Source organism: Lampetra fluviatilis, chromosome 49 (genome assembly GCF_964198595.1).
Source record: "Lampetra fluviatilis chromosome 49, kcLamFluv1.1, whole genome shotgun sequence".
Lineage (NCBI taxonomy): Eukaryota > Metazoa > Chordata > Hyperoartia > Petromyzontiformes > Petromyzontidae > Lampetra > Lampetra fluviatilis.
This window is the reverse complement of record NC_136323.1, coordinates 5235836-5259434: the sequence shown is the minus strand read 5'-3', so window position 1 is coordinate 5259434 and position 23599 is coordinate 5235836. Positions and strand designations below refer to the sequence as shown.

At 53.4% G+C, this 23599-nt stretch overlaps 1 protein-coding gene across 3 annotated transcripts in view; it reads left to right on the top strand.

Annotated features, from left to right (window-relative positions):
• The window catches only part of LOC144948494 (uncharacterized), a 38092-nt gene extending 18761 nt beyond the window's left edge, over positions 1 to 19331 (top strand). Inside the window, exons 8-24 of one of the 3 annotated variants that reach the window (XM_078878011.1) lie at positions 827 to 1079; positions 1929 to 2032; positions 4267 to 4900; positions 5387 to 5577; positions 5883 to 5977; positions 6373 to 6493; positions 7157 to 7229; positions 8009 to 8087; positions 9075 to 9164; positions 9387 to 9572; positions 10766 to 10850; positions 11416 to 11510; positions 12547 to 12625; positions 13071 to 13172; positions 13540 to 13637; positions 14780 to 14908; positions 15217 to 19331. In XM_078878011.1, the coding sequence (XP_078734137.1) occupies positions 827 to 1079; positions 1929 to 2032; positions 4267 to 4900; positions 5387 to 5577; positions 5883 to 5977; positions 6373 to 6493; positions 7157 to 7229; positions 8009 to 8087; positions 9075 to 9164; positions 9387 to 9572; positions 10766 to 10850; positions 11416 to 11510; positions 12547 to 12625; positions 13071 to 13172; positions 13540 to 13637; positions 14780 to 14908; positions 15217 to 15376 (2574 nt within the window). In that variant the 3' untranslated portion in view covers positions 15377 to 19331. Of the gene's footprint in view, positions 1 to 823; positions 1080 to 1928; positions 2033 to 4266; positions 4901 to 5386; positions 5578 to 5882; positions 5978 to 6372; positions 6494 to 7156; positions 7230 to 8008; positions 8088 to 9074; positions 9165 to 9386; positions 9573 to 10765; positions 10851 to 11415; positions 11511 to 12546; positions 12626 to 13070; positions 13173 to 13539; positions 13638 to 14779; positions 14909 to 15216 lie in introns of all 3 variants that reach the window. The other 2 variants (XM_078878012.1, XM_078878010.1) reach the window with 2 other exon arrangements.
• Positions 19332 to 23599: the final 4268 nt, after the last annotated feature.

The window sequence follows — 23599 nt, the reverse complement described above, 5'->3', positions numbered from 1 at the left end:
TGAGTCTGGCAGGAACGACAATAAAAAATCCGTCGTCGAATTAATAACGCTGGACTGAGGTGGCCGGGGGATGGTTAAAGAGGGTTGAGCCAGCGACCCCTGAGATCTCTGGGCTCGGATCCAGTTGCCCGCCTGGACGGCCCTTGCCCCAGTGATCTCCTGAGGCTATAGGGGGGGATCTGTATGTGTGTGTGATGTTATATGTGTATGTCGTTGTTGCTGTTTTTGCATACGTGGGGGAGCGGTTGTGTGGTGGTTATCGCTCCGCGTTACGCACCCCCACCCACTTGATTTGGATTTTCCGCTCGAGGCCAACATCCAGTGGCGGTTATCCAAACCGACTCGGCCTCGAGTGAGTACCTTGTGCGGTGTCTGGGCGTTGGCGCTGGCATGCACGGCAGTGGCGGCAGCGACAGGGGTGGAGGGAAGGCCCAGAGGCACGAGAGCAAAACACAACAACAGATAATTTGTAATCACTTTTTTTTTTGGGTTATATCGTGTGAATACAAACATATTGTTCAATCCGCCACCACCCGACACAGCCAATTAGCAAGGTTTGTCACGTAAACACAACGTGCCCATTAGTTACTAGTTCAGCACTCACTGGTTTGTTGGAGAGCAAACCCACAACATTTACAATTTGAGTAAATATAATGGGTTTACACGAAAGCCCACGGCAGACAATTGCCGCGAACAGGATGAACAAAAATGGGTAAACGACGCACGATGCGTGGCGTACGCGCGCGGTTGCTCCTTACCCCTTGTGCCCGTTTAGCACCGTGTGTTTGTGCGTGCGTGTGCCGCTCGCGCGACGACGGCGCAGCAGGAGGCGCCGTGCTCCACGCGGTGCTGCACCCTGCCGGCGCTGCTCAGCAAGTCGCCCCTCGTCTCTCCTCCTCCTCCGGCGTCAGCGACGCCGGCGGTGGCAGCCGCGGCGGCGATGTCGCCGGCATTGGCGGCAGCACCCCTGGAGATGCGCGGCACGTGGAGTCGCTCGGAGGAGCTGCTGGTGTCGGGCGCCGACGAACCGAGGAGCGGCGCCGGCGTGCTGGCGTTGCACACCAGCATCGAGCTGCTCGGTGCGTTCCCACGCTCGCGCGCGCTGTGGTGTGGTCGGGTTGGGGGGGGGGCTCAGGAGTTCGGTGGGGGCTGGGTGTCTGTCTTTCTCTCAAGGGGCTCATGATGGCCATATCGGAGACTTCTGAGCCAGAACCTATGATCTCGGGTGTGTGTGTGTGGATGTCCGTCTCTGAATGAGTTCATGATGACTGTTTGAGTTTCCTGAGCCAGCTTCACAAAATCTAGTGCCGAAGACACTAAAGCAGCACACTGGCAAGATATTGGCTTTAGGCCCTGGGTTCTTGGTGTCTCTCTCAGGAGGTTAACTTAGCCAGCACCACGTAAACTGCACTTAATTGCCCTAAACAAATTTGCTTATCTCAATTGGCTCTTATCTGGATTAAATTGAATATCATCTATCGAGCTGATCAGGGTGAATTGGTGAAGTTGGCGGTCTAGAACCAGGTTAGATTATCCCTTGCCACCGAGCCATGGCTGAGAATTAAACTCGGGTTGTGGGGGAAATATTCATCCAGCAGTGGATATCTGGGTTTGTCTGACAAGTGTGTGTTCTCATGTACCGTCGCGGCTAGCATATGGCGCTATGAACCTGGTGACCCCGGTTCGATTCCTGCTCTCAACATTGGTGGCGAATATCTGAACCGGTCCTGGGGCTCCCCCTAGGTCGACCCGGCCTCAAATGAGTACTTAGTGCGGTGTGTGTTAAACATCAGCACTGGGGAAACAAAGGCTGTACGGTGTGGCGATGCCGGCCTACGTAAGGTGCTGCTACTCGCCAACAGCGCTTGCCCCAACAGTCTGTTATGGCTACACGGTGGGTCTTTATCTTTTGTGTGCTCGTGTGACAGACCTGGAGAGCGATGGGTGCTCCATGCCGGAGTTCCTGCCGCCGTGCGACGGGTGCTGCACCCTGCCTGCCTGGCACAGACATCATCAGCAGCAAGAGGAGGAGGTAATTGTGCGAATGTTGTTTTTCCTCCTCGGTCCGCCCTCGTCCGTTTTTAACAACCGTTTCAAATCGTTGCCCTCGGAGCTGACGGTGAAAAGAATGAAATTGGAAAAAATGTGAGACGAACCCGCACACTCCGATTTGGCACGGTTGGCTACGTACTGTGCGAAAGAAGTTCAACGTACGTACAGCACCGGTAGACCGACGACAACGAACGTGTGAACAGCCTTCACCGGAATGAACCGGAGGCTTACCGCGAGTGAAGATGAGCGGTGTGCGACTCGTAATTATGATCTGGGTAAAAAAAATGAACAAAAAAATCCATGCTCTTTGGTTCTTTCAGTAAAGTCATGTATCTCCTCCGTGGCTCCCCCCCCCCTCTCTTATTTATATAGCGTCTTGCTTCACTGCAGCTCTCTTACTCATTCCAGCAGTTGCTTCTGGCTGTGGTGGTCCCACCTGATGACGAGCGCTTGTGTTGCGCCCAAAACGTCGTGATTTAATTTATTTTCTTTTTTATTTTCTTTTATTCTTTTTTACCTACGTGACTTTACCGAAAGAACCAAAGAGTATGGATCCTTGCAGACACGAAAACTTCAAATCTAGAGGGAAAAAATCCATGGCCAAAAGATGTTCCCCACACATCAATTTATCTCTGACCACCACCTTCAAACGCACCTATGCTACACAGAATCAGAATCTTTGTTTAGATTTGTAGAGGAATCCGATAAGCTAATGAAGCTCTTTTTCGCGGATGTCCAGTCGGGGCAAGTGGTCATAAACGTTACAGCAGCCAACAATGCACAAAAAACCCAACGATAGGAGTGCGAAATAGAGAAAAGGTAAGGAAATCGCTAAATATAATGTGATTGTATAGGTGTGATTTATCAAGATTGGGCAAGGCAGCATCAACAACAACTAACAGTCCCAGAGCGCACCAACATAACACCACGCAGTAGTCGCTCAGCCCGATGGCCACGTTAACAATGATCAAAACAATTCCACCGTGAATGTGACCTATAAAGTGACGCTGCTAATTTTTCATTGCCATCTGTTGGTTCGTCGTGCATTTGTTTCACTCCGAATTCGCGGTTTTAATTTGCCCCTTGAATGTATTTCAATTCCCTGTTGAGTTACGTTTCGACGGGTGTTTCTATGTTTGTTTTTTATGTGCCGCTGCTGTTGTGATGGGTTTTCCTTTTCAGATTGCATCGCTGTGACGTTTAACATTTTTTTTGCATCCTCCTCTTACCCCTCCTGTCCTGCCCATGAGGCTCACCCTTGACAAAAGAGCTCTTTAGCTCAACCGTACGTCATGTGGCCACATGTATGTACAGTAGTCCCTCGCTTCACGTTTTTGAATCCGTTCCACGTACACTACTGAAATAACTGTTAATCGAATTCGCTTATAAGTTGAAAAATAAGTCTACAAGAGAGCTGTTTCCACTGCCAAAACAGACAACGTTGTAATGCGAACAAAGCTAGTCGAGGTCTAAACGGTTATAAATGGGCATCACTGATTGGCTGAGGGCATGGCTCAGCCCCACTTAAGAGCGGTCTGATTGGCTAAAATTGGCGACCGCGTGCATAATGTAAACATACCGTCAATCAAAATGTTAACATACTCTTTGGTTCTTTCAGTAAAGTCACGTAGGTATAAAATAAATTAAATCACGACGTTTCGATCGCAACACAAGCGACCGTCATCAGGCGGAACCGATACAGCAGGACAACTGCCGACTTTACCGAAAGAACCAAAGAGTATGGATCCCTGCAGTCACGAAAAGTTCAAATCTAGATTCAAAATGATAATGTTCGTCGAAACCATGGGGTGGTCCTATGGGAGGCGAAACGTGAACCGAAAAACCTTCAACCGATGTTACAGTTCACCGAAGGACTACTGTATGTTGAACTTTTGCACCGTACGTAGCCAACCGTGCCAATAGGAGGGTGCACATCTGCGGCACTAAAGCCATGCTGCCTGCTGGACACGTTTGTTTATCCTCTGTTGTGTTGATTAGTCACGTGAGAGCAACAGGGAATTTCACTTTTAGGCCCCACTCCTTCCTCTTTGTGCTCTGCCACTTTCTGGCTAGGCCATGTCTCTTCTTCTGAACATAGAGTTGAGCCAGTTTGGATAGTGGTGGGCAGATGTGGTATTTCACCAAATGACTGCTGATGATGCTGCTGCTGCCGGTGATGATTTCCCGTCCGCCCGTGACGTCGTCCCCTTGCAGCAGGGTCCGCTCCTCCTCTCCGAGCCGGTGTATCCCTCCTACCCTCGCCGCCGCCACCGCCACAACGACGACGACCACCACCGCCGCGACGACCTCGGCGCCACTGCCACCCTTCCCATGAACCGCAGCCGCTCGGGTCGGCCGTCCGTGTCGCCACCGCCGTCGCCCCGTCACGCGAGGCGGAGCGAAGAGGGCGACCGCCCGCCGCCGGCAGGAACGCAGTGCGGCGGCGGCGACGGCGGCGGCGAATACGACGGCGGCGGCGGCCCTCTGCCACCGCAGCTGCCGCAGAAGAAGAGGCGAGCGTCGGACACGGGGCGCGCGTCGCTTCCGTCGGCGCTGCTGCTCGCTCCGTCGGGACTAGCCGCGGCGCCGCCACCGGCCTTCTTCTCCTCCTCCGTCCTCCTCGCCGCGTGTCGCGAGGAGGAGGCGGAGGATCCGTCGTCGGCGTCCTCGCCGCCGGCATCCACGTCGGAGGCCGCGCTCACGCCGGGCATCTTCACGCCGCTCGGGCAGCTGGCGCCGCAGCCGCCGTGGGAGCTGCAGCAGCGGCAGCAGCAGGAGCTGTTCCCGCACGAGCTCTCGGCGGAGCCGGCGCAGCAGCCGCCGCCGCTGCCGCAGAAGAAGAGCAAGAGTGAGCGGGGGTCGGGGGTGGGGGGAAGAGTGTACACCACACAAACAAAGTCTACCAAATGAAATAACCTACCACATGCGACAAGTGAACTTAACGTCGATGCGAATCCCGTAGAGCGGTGGTTACCTCGCGTCCGTCCATGGGGGTGACAACTCGAACGTCCGTCCTGTCTCTGGCCACGATGGTTTCTGGATAGTTGACTTTGTCGCAAAGTGTCAAAGAAAGCATGCCTCTGTCGCCTATGAGCAAGTGCTCATCAGCGACGGGGAGGAAAAGGCGGCCAGGCGAGGTGTTGGCCACCCACTACCTCGGTTGCCCTGTGCCAGCCTTCATAGGTGTATGTATGTTGAACTTCTTTCGCACCCTACGTAGCCAACCGTGCTAATCGTAGGCGCTACTCACTCTAACGGCACTTGCCCCAACAGTCCGCTTCAAGGCTACACCGGGGGTTCGTTGTCTTTGTGTGATCCTGCCGTGGGCTCGCAGTCCAGACCTACATGCAGCTGCTGTCCGACTACGCGCTGCCCGTATCGAGCTCTGCTCAGCTACCTCCGACACCGTTCGCGCCGTTCAGCCCTTCGTCTCCGCTGCCCTCACCGCTCTCCTCCCCCTCGGCGTCGCCGCTCTTCGCCTGCTCGGCCTTGCCGCCAGCCCTGCCGCCAAAGCGCCGGCAAACCGTGAGTGGCGACGAGGTCCGGCGACCGGAGGACGATCGGTTCGCATGGTTGCGGCGGGCACGAGAGTGTCCGCACGTTGGCGGTTCGCGCCGCCGCGACGCGGCTGCCTCCAATCCGGTGCTACGGGAGGAGGGCACGGCGAGAGTTGGTGGATCAATCGCACAAGATGTTGCGAAACTCCCCTTTCTACGCGGGCGTCCAGGAAGAGGCTGTATACCCCTGGGGTGGGCAGGAGAAGGGAGCGGTGCAGCGAAGTGTGGACGAACCCTCCATCTGTATTGTGTGTGTGTCTGTGCGTGACGCAGATGGTGATTGTGACGGAGGTCTGTCCACCGGTCGTTCCAAGCGAGCGGTTCGTTGCGTCCGGAGGTCGACCCTTTGGCGACCCCGATAGCCCCGGGTGAGTTCACCTGCTCTACCCGCCCACCCACCCCGTCCTCCCCCCCCACCCCCCACTCATGGGGAGAAAGAAGAGATGGATCCGCAGTCAACTGTCATGATGACGAGGATGATGGTCGATGTAGGGCTTTAACGATGCATCACTTCATCGTTTAATGTCGATTGATGCGCTCACGCAGTCAATCATGTGCAACGATGACGAAGACGACGATGATGATGTTTCTGTTCGTGACGATGATTACAACAGCGGTGACAATGGGGTTGACGTTTCTGCTCGTGACGACGATGATGGTGATGATGACGATGGTCATGTTGACGACGACGACGATGATGGCCGTGTTGACGTTGATAACAATGATGACGACAATGATGACGATGTGTATTTGGCCGCGATAGGACTCAGGCCGCCAACGACGAGGTGTTTACGCTGGAGCGTGAGGAGGTGACGGGAGAGTCTCGAGCGCTCTCCGTCACCGATTTCACGGAGCTACACGCCGGGCTCGTCTTCAAGAAGGAGGTGAGGGAGGTCACCGGGTCGCGCAGAGGTCAGGGCGCTGAGATCCTGGGGTCGAATCCAGGTTTTGGCTGTCCGTGATTAAACCGGTTTCTCAAGTGTAGTGAGTTTATGGTTTCAGCCATGTGACCACTGTGACTGGCAATCAACACCGATACCCTCGCGTAGAAAACCCATAGGCTCCCATAGAGACCCATAGGCTCACATAGACACCCACATACTCGCACATAGAGACCCATAGGCTCACATAGAGACCCACACACTCGCATTGATGCACGGACATGCATAGAGACCTACACACTGACACAGAGACCAATTACTGATGAGTTATGAATTGGGAGGAAACCCTTACCACCCAGAGAAAACCCCATGCAGGTGAGGGGCGGAGGGGAAGCAACACTCCATCCCCGTACAGGAGTCGAGCCAGGGCACGGGCTCGTCCTCGACGTCCACGGAGAAGGCAGCTTCAACAACGCCCGTGCGATCCGCCAACCCTCGCCTCGGGCAGTGCTTGGGTGACAGGCGTGCGTAGGCCCGCGCCCGCTGCTCGAGTAAATGCTGGCGTGTGCGCGGCAACGAACGACCGGGCAGAACCGAGCGAATCGCTGGCGCAAAAAAAAACTAAAAAAATGACTGACCGATCCGAACGATCCGCTCGCGTTGCAGGGAGAGGACGGGCCGAACCTGAGGGGCGGCTACGTCAACTCGCTCCTCGTCTACGCCACCGTGGAGGGCAACGGTAAGCGGCCCGACGATCAAACACGTGCAGCAGGCAGCGTTGTATTGTTGGTGGTGGTGGTAGTGACGGCTGTGGTGGTGGCACAAGCGCCGTGGTGACGTCACCGCTACTTAGTGGCAGATGGCGGTTGTTGTTGATGCTGCTGTGGTAGTGTTGACTTTAGCCATGGTGACAATTGTCTTCGTATTGGTAGTAGCAATGGCTCTAGATGATGATGGTGGTAGTAGTAGTGGTGGTGGTGATGATGCTGTGGTAGTGTTGGGGTTAGCCATGGTGGTGACGGTGGTGACGGTGGTGACGGTGGTGACGGTGGTGACGGTGGTGACGGTGGTGACGGTGACGGTGGTGACGGTGACGACGGTGACGGTGGCGACGGTGACGGTGACGGTGGCGACGGTGACGGTGGCGACGGTGACGGTGGCGACGGTGACGGTGGCGACGGTGACGGTGGCGACGGTGACGGTGGCGACGGTGACGGTGGCGACGGTGACGGTGGCGACGGTGACGGTGGCGACGGTGACGGTGGCGACGGTGACGGTGGCGACGGTGGCGACGGTGGCGACGGTGGCGACGGTGGCGACGGTGGCGACGGTGACGGTGGTGACGGTGGTGACGGTGACGGTGGTGATGGTGACGGTGGTGATGGTGATGGTGGTGATGGTGGTGACGATGATGGTGGTGACGGTGATAGTGATGGTGGTGGTGGCGTCGGTGGTGACTCTGTTGTTGCTGGCTATGGGGATGTTTCCACACGCCGCTCTACGTCCCATCTCACGCAGCTGGCTTCCGGGACGTGTTCCTCATGACGTACCGCTCCTTCCTTTCGCCCAAGGAGCTGTTGCAGAAGCTGCTGCTCCGATATCCTTACTGACCGCTCGAGCTCTCACCGCTCGCTCCGTCGATCAATCGAGCCTGGCTCCAGCGAGCCGTTTGTCAATTGGCAGTCGGTGATGAATGAGTGAATGGCAAACTTGGCACGTTCGTCAATAACCTTTGCACCTTAAGAGGGCCATAGTCCAAAATGTTTATACCCTAAGCGAATGCTCTTATTGATCATTAGTTCAGAAGGTGTGTAAGCGGATGGACTAGATAAAAAAAACATATATGTGGATAGACTGTATTTAGTAAACTTTTTTTATGGATTTTTAAAGTTGGAATTTCACTAAATAAAGTGGAAAAAAACTAATTTCACGTCATGGGGTTTGTTTTTGTGTTTGTTTTGCTGAGTCATCTTGCTAAGTTTGAGAACCCTGAGTCACTCCTCACACGTTAGTCAATAAGACTGGCTGTTAAAATAGCAATAAGAGCTGTTTTGGGCAATTACCCTTCTTGCACTAAATCTATACTAAACTTTTTATTTTACAAGGTAGGGCCCACTGAGCTACGTAGCTCCTTTCAGAAGTGACCGACCGTCACAAATGATAGCACAACAAAGCGGCTTCATTGTGGCGTGGACATGAATAGCAGCAAAATACTCTATAAACGAATGTTGATTCTGAATGTGGAGAGAAAAACTCCAAATATACAGGCGTCAGGGTCAGGATCAGGAACGAACTCACGACCTCCCGTGAACCAGGAGAGTTAGTTAACATCTCGCCACCGTGGCGCACAGATGACAGCCATTGCCTGCAACGTCACCCATTTAATATGTAATTCCCCTTTAAGGCCGCGGCGTTATTAACTAAAGCGAGTTTCCCGTTATTTGTGCTCATGCACCAACTGCCAATGTGGTATCCTAAAATAATTGTGTGCGCGTTACCAGTTAAGGAGATGTTGATGGATTGAGGATGATTATGGCGACGACGATGATGATAACGATGAAGGCCTTGACTCGTCACCGCCCACGCTTGCCAAGTTTTGCCGTGCTTCGGGTGCGGAGGAGCTGATTGGACGAGACACGTTGCACATGACTCTGCGCGTCGTGCAGGAGCTACGGTGAGCGCCGACGGCCGACTGTTTGACACCTGAAGCATCGCGAACTTGCGACCCCCCCCCCCCACCCCCCCCCCCATCAGCTCAATCGATCTTCCGCGGTTCCCCGTTGCCCACCGTAGTTCTGTTTTTAAAACGACGCGGAATCCCAACGGTCAGCCGCTCGAGTGTAACCGTGACCGCCCCCCCCCCCTCCACGTGACCCCCTGCAACCCGCTGCGACAGCCCGCGGGAGCTGTCACGTGAGCTGCTGTCGCTGCTGCTGGAGGCGAGCTGCTCGCTGCTCTCCGGGGGGGACTTGGGGGGCGCGCGGCGCCTACGTGATGCGGTGCTCGCCAAGGCCGAGGAGCGGCGCCTCGAGCAAGCGGTGCCGCCCGCGTCACCGCTGTCGGCGCGCAGCGTCTCGTCCAGGCACGCACACACACACAGTGCCTCATCCCAGGCACGCACACACACACAGTGCCTCATCCAAGCACGCACACACACACACACAGTGCCTCATCCCAGGCACGCACACACACACACAGTGCCTCGTCCAAGCACGCACGCACACACACAGTGCCTCATCCCAGGCACGCACACACGCACACACACAGTGCCTCATCCAAGCACGCACACACACACACAGTGCCTCATCCAAGCACGCACACACACACACACAGTGCCTCATCCCAGGCACGCACACACACACACACACAGTGCCTCATCCCAGGCACGCACACACACACACACACAGTGCCTCGTCCAAGCACGCACGCACACACACAGTGCCTCATCCCAGGCACGCACACACGCACACACACAGTGCCTCATCCAAGCACGCACACACACACACACAGTGCCTCATCCCAGGCACGCACACACACACACAGTGCCTCATCCCAGGCACGCACACACACACACACAGTGCCTCATCCAAGCACGCACACACACACACACAGTGCCTCGTCCAAGCACGCACACACGCACACAGTGCCTCGTCCAAGCACGCACACACGCACACACACAGTGCCTCATCCCAGGCACGCACGCACACACACACACAGTGCCTCGTCCAAGCACGCACGCACACACACAGTGCCTCATCCCAGGCACGCACACACGCACACACACAGTGCCTCGTCCAAGCACGCACGCACACACACAGTGCCTCATCCCAGGCACGCACACACGCACACACACAGTGCCTCATCCCAGGCACGCACGCACACACACACACAGTGCCTCGTCCAAGCACGCACGCACACACACAGTGCCTCATCCCAGGCACGCACACACGCACACACACAGTGCCTCATCCCAGGCACGCACGCACACACACACACAGTGCCTCGTCCAAGCACGCACGCACACACACAGCGTCTCGTCCAAGCACGCACACGCGCACACACACAGTGCCTCATCCCAGGCACGCACGCACACACACACACAGTGCCTCGTCCAAGCACGCACGCACACACACAGCGTCTCGTCCAAGCACGCACGCACACACACAGCGTCTCGTCCAAGCACGCACACGCACGCTCCCTCGCTCACTGTTCTGCGTGTGGCACCGGTGGTGGTGGTGGCGGTGCTCGTGGTGATGGTGGCGACGCTCGGCGCAGGAAACGGACGCTGCTCGACTTCCCGAGCCAGGAGCTGGCGGAGCAGCTAACGCTGCTCGACTCGCAGCTCTTCCTCAAGATACAGGTGCGACAGTCGACACGCGTCACCTAGCCTGGCACGAGGTGCCGCCATTCGCCACTAATCGACGGTGACATCACCGTGGCGCTTGTTGCCGGAGGGTGGCTGCCTCCCAACGAACTTAGTAGCGTCCTTCTCGAGCCTCCACCTCCACAGAGGCCGACCTTGACACTGCCGGTACCGGTCATCGGCAAGTCCACTCGTCTCCGCATCCTCCTGTACCGTGTCAGCCCATCTCTTCTCTAGCCCCTGTCGTGCCCGTTTAGCCCCCTCTATTGGGCTAAATTGAAGCTGCTTGACTATCCGGTGGCTTGGCATGCGGGGGGGGGGGGGGCTACATGACCCAGCCACCAACAACCCCGTCTGCAATATGAGCTTGCGCACGCGCCTGTATCCATATCTTTCGCGGATCTGTGAGCTCCCGTCTAGGTAAACCCCTGGAAAGAATCGTAGAGGTAAGCCAGCCCGATTGGTCCAAGTTCTCAACGCTCGTGTACAATTTAGCCCCCTCTAATCCGGTCGATGACGATAGTGATCGTGTTGTTGCTGCTGCATCTCCGTGGCTTCACAGATCCCGGAGCTGCTCATGTGGGCGCGTGACCAGGCGGAGGAGCAGAGCCCGAACCTGGCTCACTTCACGGAGCACTTCAACGCTGTGTCCTACTGGTGGGGGATACGGCACGCACGCACGCATGCCTCATGCACACGATGTTAATGCGCGCGCCTGTGACGCATCCCGCGTTTATGCGTACACGTCTGATGCATGCAAGTAGAATAATCTCCAACACGGATTTCTCTTAATACCTACGGCTCCAGAACACACGAGTGTAAATCAAGAGGTGGCTTTTTGCACTGTCTGTTGACCAATCAGATCGATGTCGTCAACTGCGTTACCTCTTGATGAGCCTAACGATGATCGTGGTGCGATCGATGGTGGTAAAAAAAATACACCTGTGGCACAACACGGGAAGTGGAGTCGTCAAGGATAGACCGTATGGAAAAAGAAAAGAGTGCCAAAGTTGAGAGTGAAGATGCAGATTTGAAAAGTGGAAAAAGAGCGGAACAATGGGACTGAAGGTTAGGAGGGTGAGAAGGAATGACCAGGCCAAGATGTTGGGGATGATGACGAGAGGGCGGTGATGATGATGATGATGAGAGGTTGATGATGATGATGACGAGAGGGCTGTGGTGATGATGATGAGATGGCAGTGATAATGAGAGGTTGGTGATGATGGTGATGATGAGAGGTTGGTGATGATGATAGGGCGGTGCTGATGATGAGAGGGCGGTGGTGAGGATGATCATGAGAGGGTGGTGGTGGTGATGATTATGATGATGAGAGGGCAGTGATGATGATGATCATGAGAGGGTATGGAAGAGAGGGAGAAGAGAGAAGGAAGGAGCGAGGTAGGATGGAGCTGCATGGAGAAGGAGCGGCGTCTTGTTTTCACAGCAGGTGGTGGCGGAGAGATGGGGGGGGGGGTCAGAGTTAGGGTGGAAACGCACAAACGCAACGCGGTTTACTGGAGGCTCGGCTGATTTAGAGAGCGAGATCGTGATCCGTAGATGAGAGGGGAGGGGTTCAGAGTGGCGTTGGTCACACAGAAGCCACGTGATTTACAGGAAGCTCGAGCTGATGTTGAGAGAGAGAGAGGGGATGAGGGGAAAATTGAAACTGATCTTGTTTTGTTTTTGTCTCCAGGGTTCGTTCGATCATAATTCAGCACGAAAGGGCACAAGATCGGGAGAAAATGCTGATTAAATTCGTCAAGATTCTCAAGGTTTGTGCTGGGCTTGGGGTTTTTTTTTTCTCCTTCCCATAAAAAATGGTAATGATGGGGGATGGTTGTCAATGCGATTTAAGGTAATTGGCGATTATGATAATGGTGGCAATTGATAATATATTTATGATATTGAGGCTGATGATGATAATACAATGTTTTCATCATCATGAATAACAGATTGCAGCTATGATGATGGTCGTCACTGCTATTTATATTTATGACGTTATTGGTAGTGGTTGAATTGGTGGTGGTTGGTTGTTAAATTGGTGGCGGTCGCAATAACAGCGGTGGTCATGATGATCATGATTGCGTGATGACCTATGTTGGTGCTCATGGGGGGGTTGATATATTAACGATGACGATGTGGAGGATGACGATGTGGAGGATGGCGATGTGGAGGATGTGGACGATGGCTGACGTTGACGATGTTTCTGGGGCGCAGTGCCTCCGGAAGCTGAACAACTTCAACTCGTACCTCGCCATCCTGTCGGCCGCTGACTCGGTGCCAATCCGCAGACTGGACTGGCACAAGCAGACGAGAGAGGTAATGCGTTTGACACGGTGGTCCCTTGTTTCACCAGGCAGACTGTTGGGACACGAGGCTGTCGGTCAACGCCGACTAACACCCGTGAAGGTGGTGCAATCGGTGTTTCACCGGCACCGCACCCAACCACTCATCTCCCCAGTGCTGATATTTATACTCGCCGCTTCAGGTGCTCATTTTAAAGCCGAGTGGACCTAGGGGAGGCCCAGGACCACCGATGCGAACCCTGGCCTACTCGGATAATTGAGAGTCTACTGTATGTACACAACGGCTGACTTTTCAGCCCTTCTATGTGCAATGCGGAAGGATGAACGTACAAACATATTGTGTATAAAGTGACGGGGGCCGTGGGGTTATCTCCGTGCAGCGGCTGGCGGAGCACACGAGCATCATGGACAGCTCGTCCTCGTTCCGCGCCTACAGAGCGGAGCTCGCCGACGCTCAGCCGCCATGCATCCCCTACCTGTGAGTTGCTCTGCACCGCCCCACCTAGCCCCACCCCACCTAGCCCCACCCCATCTAGCCCCATCCCACTCTGCATCCCCTACCTGTGAGTTGCCCTGCACCGCCCTACCTAGCCCCACCCCACCTAGCCCCACCCCACCTAGCCCCACCCCACTCTGCATCCCCTATCTGTGAGTTGCCCTGCACCGCCCTACCTAGCCCCACCCCGCTCTGGATCGCCTACCTGTGAGTTGCCCTGCACCGCCCTACCTAGCCCCACCCCACCTAGCCCCACCCCACCTAGCCCCACCCTACCTAGCCCCACCCCGCTCTGGATCCCCTACCTGTGAGTTGCCCTGCACCGCCCTACCTATCCCCACCCTACCTAGCCCCACCCCACCTAGCCCCACCCCTCCTAACCCCACCCCTCCTAGCCCCACCCCTCCTAGCCCCACCCCACTTAGCCCCTACCCCACTCTCGATCCCCTACCTGTGAGTGGATGGGATTCCCCCCCCATCTAGCCCTGCCCCGCCCTGCCCCACCCCGCCCTGCCCCACCCCGCCCTGCCCTGCCCTGTTTCTGCCCCGCCCCGCCCTGCCCTGCCCCACCTAACCCCACCCCACTCTGCTCCACCCTGCCCTTCCCCCTCACCCTACCCCGGTTGATGCTGTGGGTGTGTTAACCATAACAGAGGTGCCGTTTGCTTCACAGCGGACGACGATAGAGATCCCATGATGTTCTGGTAAAAATAGTCGACCGTGTTTGTACACACAAACACAAAACCTTCGTGATAGCATTGCGCTTGAAGAATGGCGGTAATACTAAATGAAACTAAATTATTCTTACATTGGCCATTCTTCCCAGGAGTGCCACAAATCTAACAACCCGAGTTCGATTCCTGTTCCCAGCCAGTCATGAGTGTCCAATATCGGAAGCAGTCGTGGGCCTCCGAGAGGTCCGCTCGAGCATAAATGAGTAGCTGGTGTGGTTGTATATGAAATATCGGCACTCCCGATACAAATGTGGCCGAGCGTACTGCTGGCCATCCACAGCTTTTTGTGCGGAAACCGGAAATTCGTAGGTGCTACTCGTTAACGGCACTTGCCCCAACGGTCTTCTGAAGGCTATACGGGGGACCTTTGCCTTTTTGTTTGTTGTGCAGTGGCCTGGTTCTCCAGGACCTCACGTTTGCCCACCTGGGAAACCCCGACACCATCGACGGGAAAATCAACGTGGCCAAGTGCTGGCACCAGTTCTCCATTCTCAGCACTGTGCATCGATTCCAGCGCTGGTGAGTGAGCCAAGCACTGTTTCGCACATACATCGGTGGGTGGGCGGCTGGGTGGCTGGGCGCCTGGGTGAGTGGGCGGGCAGTTAGGTGGGTGGGTGGAGGCTGGGTGGGTTTGTGGGAATATCTGTGATTCACCAACTCTCAGATACAACAAATTAATCCTATAACAGTTGCCCCTGATAAATGTGTTTTTGAAGTTTCCGTATTTCACTGACTCGCTGTCTGATCACCGCTGGCTCCCCCCACTCCCACAACCCCCCTTCCACCCACCGTCCCCTCCAACTGTGTCGTCTGCTGGCGCCCTGCAGCCGGTACCAGCTGAAGCGCAGTGAGACCATCATCGCGTTCTTCAACTACTTTGGTGACCACCTGTCGGAGGAGGCCCTGTGGGAGCTGTCGGTCAAGATCAAGCCCCGCAAAGTCGCTCCGCGGCGCAGCAGCAGCGTGCGTGAGCCGGCGCGCTCGTGAGCCCCAGGGCCACACCACCCTCCCACGCTTCGAGAGGCGTGTGCCGGCCGCCGCCAGTTGCGTACGAGCGGTGCGCCGAGTTCGCATTACACGCGTGGTGGTGGGGGGCGGGACCGATGGGGGCGCACGGATGGACGCAGGAATGACGACGCCGCCGAAAAAAGAAAAGAACTTGACGCTCGATTCGAAGCTCGAATTTCGTGAATCGTGATAACCTGTCAAATCACTCTGTGGCGGGGAGGTGCTAGGATTTGTGTGAAGACACAACCGACGCACCAAGCGACAATTCTGGATCTATCCGTAACATCCGAGTCTCGAAAATTAATTTGTCAGACTGCACGGGGGGGGCGGTCGGGGGGAGGAGTGGGCGAAGCGTGCTTTTGTCTCGCGGGACGAGCCCGTGTCCTTTCGGGACTCTGGCGGTGCGTCCTGTCACCCAATGTGGTGTTTGCCGAGTGGGCAATGCTCGCACGCGTCTGCTGCTGCTTCTCCTGCCCTCTCGTGAAAAAATATGGAAAGGAAAATGTAGCGATGGTCCATGATGATGGTGATGGCGGGGTTGATGATGTTGTACCAGTGCCATGCCCTGTCCATTTGTAAAAAAAGAATGTATTCTAGATTTGAAGCTTTCGTGACTGCAAGGCATCATATTCTTAGGTTTTTTCCGGTAAAAAACCTAAGAATAAAAAAGAATGTGTTTACCACAAATCAAACTGACTTAAGTTTACAGAATTAATACCTTTTTTGTTAAGCTTCTGGCTGTAGTGCCGATGTAAAAACACATTGCTGTGAAAGAGCCTTGCCACATGACATTCGAGGGCTCGCCGTGCGAGAAAGAGAGGCTTCTGGGACGAACAAACATCGACCCCGAGAGGAAGGTCCACGAGGTGGACGTGCCGGCCGCTGCTGGAAGTCGTTGCGATGAGCGAGTCTGAGGCCGGCATTCTCATCTTTGTCCTACGGAAGTGAGCATCGATTCACTTGCTGGACATCTGTGAAAAAGAACCACGTAGCTCATCGGATTCCTCCAGTCTAGATAAAGATTCTGATTCCGTCGCGACCGGAGGCACAATCTTAACGGAAATCGAGATAATTTAACAAAGGAATATCCGTACTACTTGTAAGGATCGCCATAAATCACGACCAGAACTCATGTGTGCACTCAAGGGGACTGGTATAGTTTGTCAAGGGAGCCGTGTGTACAAACCAGGCTTTGCCTTTTAAAGTCAACAAAATGTAAAAAAACTGCGTACAGTGTTGCTGAGACTGTAATATAATGGCTTCTACGGGCTGTATGTATGCGTGTACATCTATTCCTCTGTACAGCCTTATTAACGCCTGGGCCAAGTCCTGTTTACGAGCACCTAATGAAGGTCAGCACGGTGCACAAGGGAACAGTGCTGCGATCAGCATCGCCCCACGCATGGTCGCCTTTATCTGCCCGGCGCTGACACTGCTCATATTGACACACTGTGCTAGGCTCTCATCGAAGGCTGAGCTGGGACTAAGCGGAGGCCCCAGGACAAGTTCTTAAAGCAGCCTGCCACCGATGTTGACTTTGTTGTTTTGTTTAATACGCAGCAGGCGTTTGTGAACAAAGTTATCCATAATAGAGGTGTTTGTGTTTAGATCGCGTAAATATGAATGTCGTTAAACCCGCCATCACTCGACGCAGCCAATCAGCAAGGTTTGTGGGTTTACTCTCCAACAAAATATAACGAATTGCCATATTTTGTTTACATGACAAACCTTACTAATTGGCTGTTTCAGGCGGTGGTGGGTTTCGACGACACGCATTTATATTTATGTGATCTAGCCAAAAAAAAAGCCCCTTCTGGATTTGTTATTTTTGTTAGCACAGAGCGCAAAGCCACCGCGCGATGGCCGATCTCACACAAAACGAACATCGGCGCTGGAAAGACAAAGGCAGGTCGCACCACGCCGTTGCAAATCCACAAATAGGTGCTCGCCGACGGGACTTTCCCCATTAAAAGATGTAATTTACGGCAATAGGCGCAAGAGATCGAGTCCTTTACGGTTCGCGTGTGCGTGTAAATGTATGTGTACATTATATATTTAAAAAAAGGTATATATATGTTATGTATTAACCTACAGTGGTGCTAAACCCGTGTCCGCTTAATGAACGAACGTTGTGCTGGCGTCCTCGAATCGGTCCAATGAGCGCGATGCCCCCCCCCCCCCCCCGACGTCGCCGAGGTTTTTTTTCGGCGGCAGCAACAACTCACGTGCAACTCGCGTGTGCCCTTGGTGTAAGGGAACGAGCAACAGAGAGGTAGACGGGGAGAATGGAACTACAAAATATCCACCCAGGAACGGACTCGCAGCTGTCGGGGGATAGAAAGCAAGTAATGTCTGGTGAAACGAGCGGTACTCCTGTGTATACGGTATTTTGCGTAAAAACACCGATATGCATGAGGGTGTTACCAGTCAAGATAATCGGCCCATCATCACTCTGGGGTCGATAAAGTAAGTACCACGTTGTGGAGAAGTCTCTTCGTTTCATATGGATAGATTTGCCTCACCCTCTCCTGCCCCCTGCCATAGGAATGAGGAATTTCCTACACTGGCACCAAGGCTCCAAAACGGCGGGGGTAGGGGGGGGTGCATAAGCACCACTGCCTTAATGGTAGTTCGTGCAGGAAATTGCTTCGACTTAAATTTATTTCGCTGTTGTAGCCAGTCAAGCGAGAAAGATGAAAAAGCATCGATCGGTCGACGTGGAGACGCCGATGTTGTCGCCACCGCCGTTCAGCGTTCATCTTCTCCGAAGACTTGCGCAACGCGAGAGAGCCGTGTGAATGCGGAGTTGCTTCTTTGCTTTTTTCTTTTCTCCCCCGAGGTCCCAACTTTGTAAACTGCGGCGGCGGCGTCGGCGCGGACTTTGGCGCACTTGAGCGCGCGTCGCAGCGGGCTCTGGAGACTTGTTGTGGACGGCGGATAACTCGACTACGTTTAACTGCAAGCAGAAGAGTTACGCGCCAGTGTTGCATTGCAAAGCCCAACCGTCTTGGACGTAGCGAGGTATCCTCGGCGACGTGGAAGCTTGCGGATACTCTGCCAATGAGTCGAACGAACAAACGGGGAAAGGTCGTTTGCGGGTTTTGGCGAAGGTGGACTTTGAGTCTCACTTTTCCGCCCATGTGGTTTCCATTTGACCCCCAACCCCCGCCCTCCACCCCAAGTGACCTTCCGTGCTTGGGAAAGGTAAAGTTTTTTTCGAGTTGGTGAGACGCAAGCGAGCGACGAACTCGTCTCGCTCGTCCCTGTTTGGTGGTTGTGAATATTGACTGTGTGTACGTGTGATGCATGTCAACTGGGAGAGGGGGGAGGGCGGAATTGGATATTTTTTTTACATTGAAAGATTTGTGTTGAATGTCTTTTGTTAAGTCGTGAGTCGCAGCACTCCTTCAGTTTGCCGACTTGTGCATCACCTGCCCCCCCCCCCCACGTGACCGTGTTGACGAGAGGAGCAGTTGGTGCACATGTCCGTTTTGGTAAACGCGGCGGTTGTTCTTTGCATCCTCGCCATCATCATTATTATGATGACCGTATTGGATAATGCCGAGTTGTGTGTGACTGGTAACTGAAAGTCCTATTCGGCCTTGCGGCTCGGTGGGGGAAAAACAACCGGGCTCCTCTTATCGGAAGGTTGAAAATTCAAATCCTGGTTGGGGACAGCGGGTGGGGGGGGAGTGTTTGAACCCCATCATCCCTTGGTGGTTGTCCTCTGGAGAGGATTTGGCATTTGGGATGGCTGTGTGGGCCACTGCCGTGAAAGCCCAGTTGGGATTGGGAGATCGTCACCTCGACTCGTTTTTACTTCGCTGTCGGGAAAGGACGTTCTCCCGGCCCCTGGTCTGTAACGTACTCTGCTCTGCGATGTTGTATTTAAGTGGGCAGATTGGTGTCTTTTTTTTTTACAAATAAATGTTTTATTGTTATATATATATGTGTGTGTGTGTGCGCCTGTGAGAATGCGTCGCGCGTGGGTTATTATCGTGTGGTTTACATTTTGCGTGCCGCGTTTCCAAAATCCAGGACCTCGCTCGCTCCCTTTCACCTCGTCAATGACCGAGACTTAAAACATTTTTGTTTAAATCTTCTTTCTTTTGGGGAAGTCATCAGTTTATATCGGCCAGGCGGTGATCCAAGAGAAGAGACTCGCAATCGCAAGAGAATTGCCAAGTTGAAATCCCAGCCGGGAGTCGGCAGATGATGAACAAACTTTCCCGTGCGTCGTCAGGGTTGTGCACCGCGTCTTGCTCTGCAGTCATTGTCCGACGTTTCGCTGCGCGTTTCGTTTCCAGAAGAATCTACCCGACCACGTGATGCACCTCCGATTTAACACGGTGACGCGATGCCCGATCCACAAACACGATTGAGACATCGCAGCGATACGCTCCGCTCCTTCTGACGCGATTATCTGGCTTTGCCACGTGAATGTGAAATTGTCGTTACTCCACATCGGCCGTACGAAAGCAGGAGATTAGCACGGTTGGCTACGTACGGTGGGAAAGAAGTTCGCCATGCAAGATGCAGTCGCCTGAAGAATCTCCCCAGCGTGTGGGACGGAACGTCTGAGATCTTACTTGAGTTTTTCTAGATCGCCTTGGCTCAAGGCGCTTTATTTACACCGTTTAAAAAGCGATGGCAACAAAAATATCGATTCAACTTGTCTAGGATTTTCTATAACAATTTAGTCAAATTGCTTTACAAGAATTATAAATTGAAAATTATTATTTGGCTGATGGGGGGAAAGAGATGGCAAGGGAGGGTGATGATAGGGAGGGAGGGAGGGAGGTGAGGTTAGAAACGGGAAGGGATGACAAGGGAGGGTGATGATGGGGAAAGGGAGGGCGAGGTTGGGAAGGGAGAGGATGGTGAAGGTTTTCAGGACGAAGACGGGAAGTCGTTGAGGAATTAATGGCAAAGGCATGCGAGGGTTCGAGGATGAGTGGCTTCACAGGGCAACATGGGAGTCAGGAAAGGGCAGGGGAGGGACGGGAGAGTGGGAGTGCAATATATTCCTAGCGATAATCACTCTTATTGCACCCAATAACTGCAATGTGTAAAAATACACTCGCGTGTTTGACCGCAAGTGTTGCGGTTAATGCAAACATGATCCCTTGTTTAAAAGTGTCAGTTTCGTTGCCAGTTAAAAGGGTAAAAACATATTACTACACTCACGTGGTTAAAAAAAGACAAGTTACATTCACATCGAAAGTCAAATTGATGAAGTGTTTTGGGTTGGATCGCGTTAATGTGATGTCGTAAACCCACCTCCTCCTACGCGTTAAATTTAAAAGTCGAATTGTCCCCTTGCTTAAACGTCTTCAGTGGTGAGCCTGAGCCTGTGGTGGAAATTCCACCTTGTCATGGCAGGGCCCAATCACTGCATATAGGACAACCACTGTAGACCTTCCGGGATAATCTTATGAGAAGCTTGAGGAGTTGCCAAATTATTTTCTGGACCAGCGAAACGAGATTTTAGTTTCGCTGGCTGGAATGTGTCCGGAACCACCTCCCACACCTCCCGTGGGCGAGGTCGTTGCGCAACGCGTTGATTTGCATACAGGTGTGTGCACAGGTAAGGTGAGGTCACGTCGCCCCGGTGCGGTTCCTGCGTGCTTTGTGATCTCTGTGTGTGTGTGTGCGTGCGCAATTGTGTGGGGGTGCGGTGGTGTAGTGGTTAGCGGACTGCGTTACGAACCCGGCAAACCCGAGTTCGATTGCAGCTCACGACCAGCACCAGTGGTGATTATCTGAACCGGTTCTGGAACTCCCCTAGGTTGACTCGGCCTCAAATGAGTACTGTACCTGGTTCGGTGTGTAAACATCGCCACGAAGGAGACAAAGGTGGCCGGGCACGGTGCTGGCCACCTACTCCCTCGTGTGCCGTTCCGGCCTTCATAGGTGCTCGCTAACAGCACTTGTCCCAACACTCTGATCGGGCTATACGGGGGACCTTTGTCTTTGTGTGCGCGATGATGGCAGTGGTGGTTCGCGCGCTGCGCTACGCACCCGGCGGCCCGAGATCGAGTGCCCCGCTCGTGGCCAATATCTTCTCTTTCCGATTTATTTTACCAAGTGCGCGGCTTGTGAACAATATTGTCTCAGGAACTTGGGGGAAACAAAGGCGGTCGGGCGTGGTGTTGGTTACCCCGCCCCTCACCGGCCTCCTGTGAAAACAGACGCCGATCTTCCGTGCACCAGCAGCATCGAGACCCCGTGGTGCAGCCGCCTCGTCTCTCCTGAACTCTTTGCTCCCGTTGCTTGTCCATCATTTTCCTCTCATCTCCCATTCTGTATCCCCCTTCTCTCTTCCCGTTTCCGTTCTCTTGCCCACCCCCCAAGACATCAAGAAAACGACACAAATCTTTATTTTTATTTTGTTTATGATTTATTACTGAAAGAACCAATAATAAGTCTACATTATAGACTGCCAGTACGCTCACCGAGGTTAAGAACCAGGCTATAGTCTACATTATAGACTGACAGTACGCTCACTCAGTTTAATAACCATTGCTACAGTCTACATTATAGACTACCAGTACGCTCACTCAGTTTAATAACCAGGCTACAGTCTACATTATAGACTGACAGTACGCTCACTCAGTTTAATAACCAGGCTACAGTCTACATTATAGACTGCCAGTACGCTCACCGAGGTTAGGAACCAGGCTACAGTCTACATTATAGACTGCCAGTACACTCACCCGGCTTAATAACCATTGCTGCAGTGTACATTATAGACTGCCAATACGCTCACAGAGGTTAAGAACCAGGCTAGTCTAAATCTTGAAGTTTTCGTGACTGCAGGAATTCATATTCTTTGGGTCTTTCGGTAAAGTCACGTAGATAGAAAAATTATTTTAAAAATATCACGACGTTTCGATCGCAACACAAGCAATCGTCATCAGATGAAAAAATATAGTGGAAGAGCTGCTGAGGCAGGATGTTATAAAGGTTAGAGATGGGTGTAGCCCAAAGGTCATAAGCAACGTGGGCGGGGCTAGAAATGAAATTTACATGTAATTAATTGTAAGATCGGAGAGCTGATCTACCTCCACCACGACGAAGCTGTGCAGGTGGCCATTGTATTGTGAGAGATTAGCATGTCAATGTAGGAAAAACGAAAACTACCACCACATCGAGGAAAACGAGCAACGGTGGCTGTGTTAGTGAGACATTTAGCCTGTTAATGTAAATACATTTAACCTGGTAATGTAACTAAGCGAGTCGAAAATAACTGCTAACATCGGCAGGGAGGATGGAAACATCACAGCCAGTTATGACTTACACTGGTTATCCTTTTGAGTGCAAATAAAAGTGTGTGCATTGGAAAAACTTGGGGGGGGGGGTTTACCATTTTTTTTACAACATGCACGCATCACGTGTGCCCGCGTGATTTCACGCCAGCGTGTGGCTTGGCAGTCAATTCACCCCGTCCTGCCACACAGCATTTCACCACACCATCACCTTTCCATCATCAACTCAGAGCTCACCTCATTTCCATCCCTTTGAGCCCAACCTCGACTCCCCCACAAGACAAAGATCCCCCCTGTAGCCTTAAACGGCACACGAGGAAGTGGGTGACTAGCACAACGGCCGTCCGCCTTTGTCTCCCCAGTACCGATGCTTGCTCACCGCACCAGGTACTAATTTGAGGCTGAATCGACCTAGAGGAGGCCCAGGATCTAGTTCAAATACTCGTCACTGGTGTTGGCGGCCGTGAGTGGGAATCGAACTCAGATGGCTGGATCAGTAGCGCAGCGCGGCTAACCACTGCACCACCGCTCCCTCCACGCAACTCCTCCACATAGCGCTTGAAAAACAAACACCTAAATTTCGATTTAAAGCTTTCGTGACTGCAGGGATTCATCTTCTTGGTTATTTCGGTAAAGTCACGTAGAAGGGAAGTAATACAATAATAAAAATAAAACATAATAAAATAATTCTCACGACGTTTCGGCCACAACGCAAGCAGCCGTCCTCAGGTGAATAATGAAACACCGCCGAGCTTGGAGCGTATATTTAAGCTGGGTTGGAGGGAGGAAGAAGAGCGCCTTGAAAAAAAGAATGTGCATATCAAGAGGAATCGCATAAATATGCTAAATTCCTTTTGATATGCGCATTCTTTTGTCAAGGCGCTCTTCTTCCCACCTCCAACCCAGCTAAAATATACGCTCCAAGCTTGGCGGT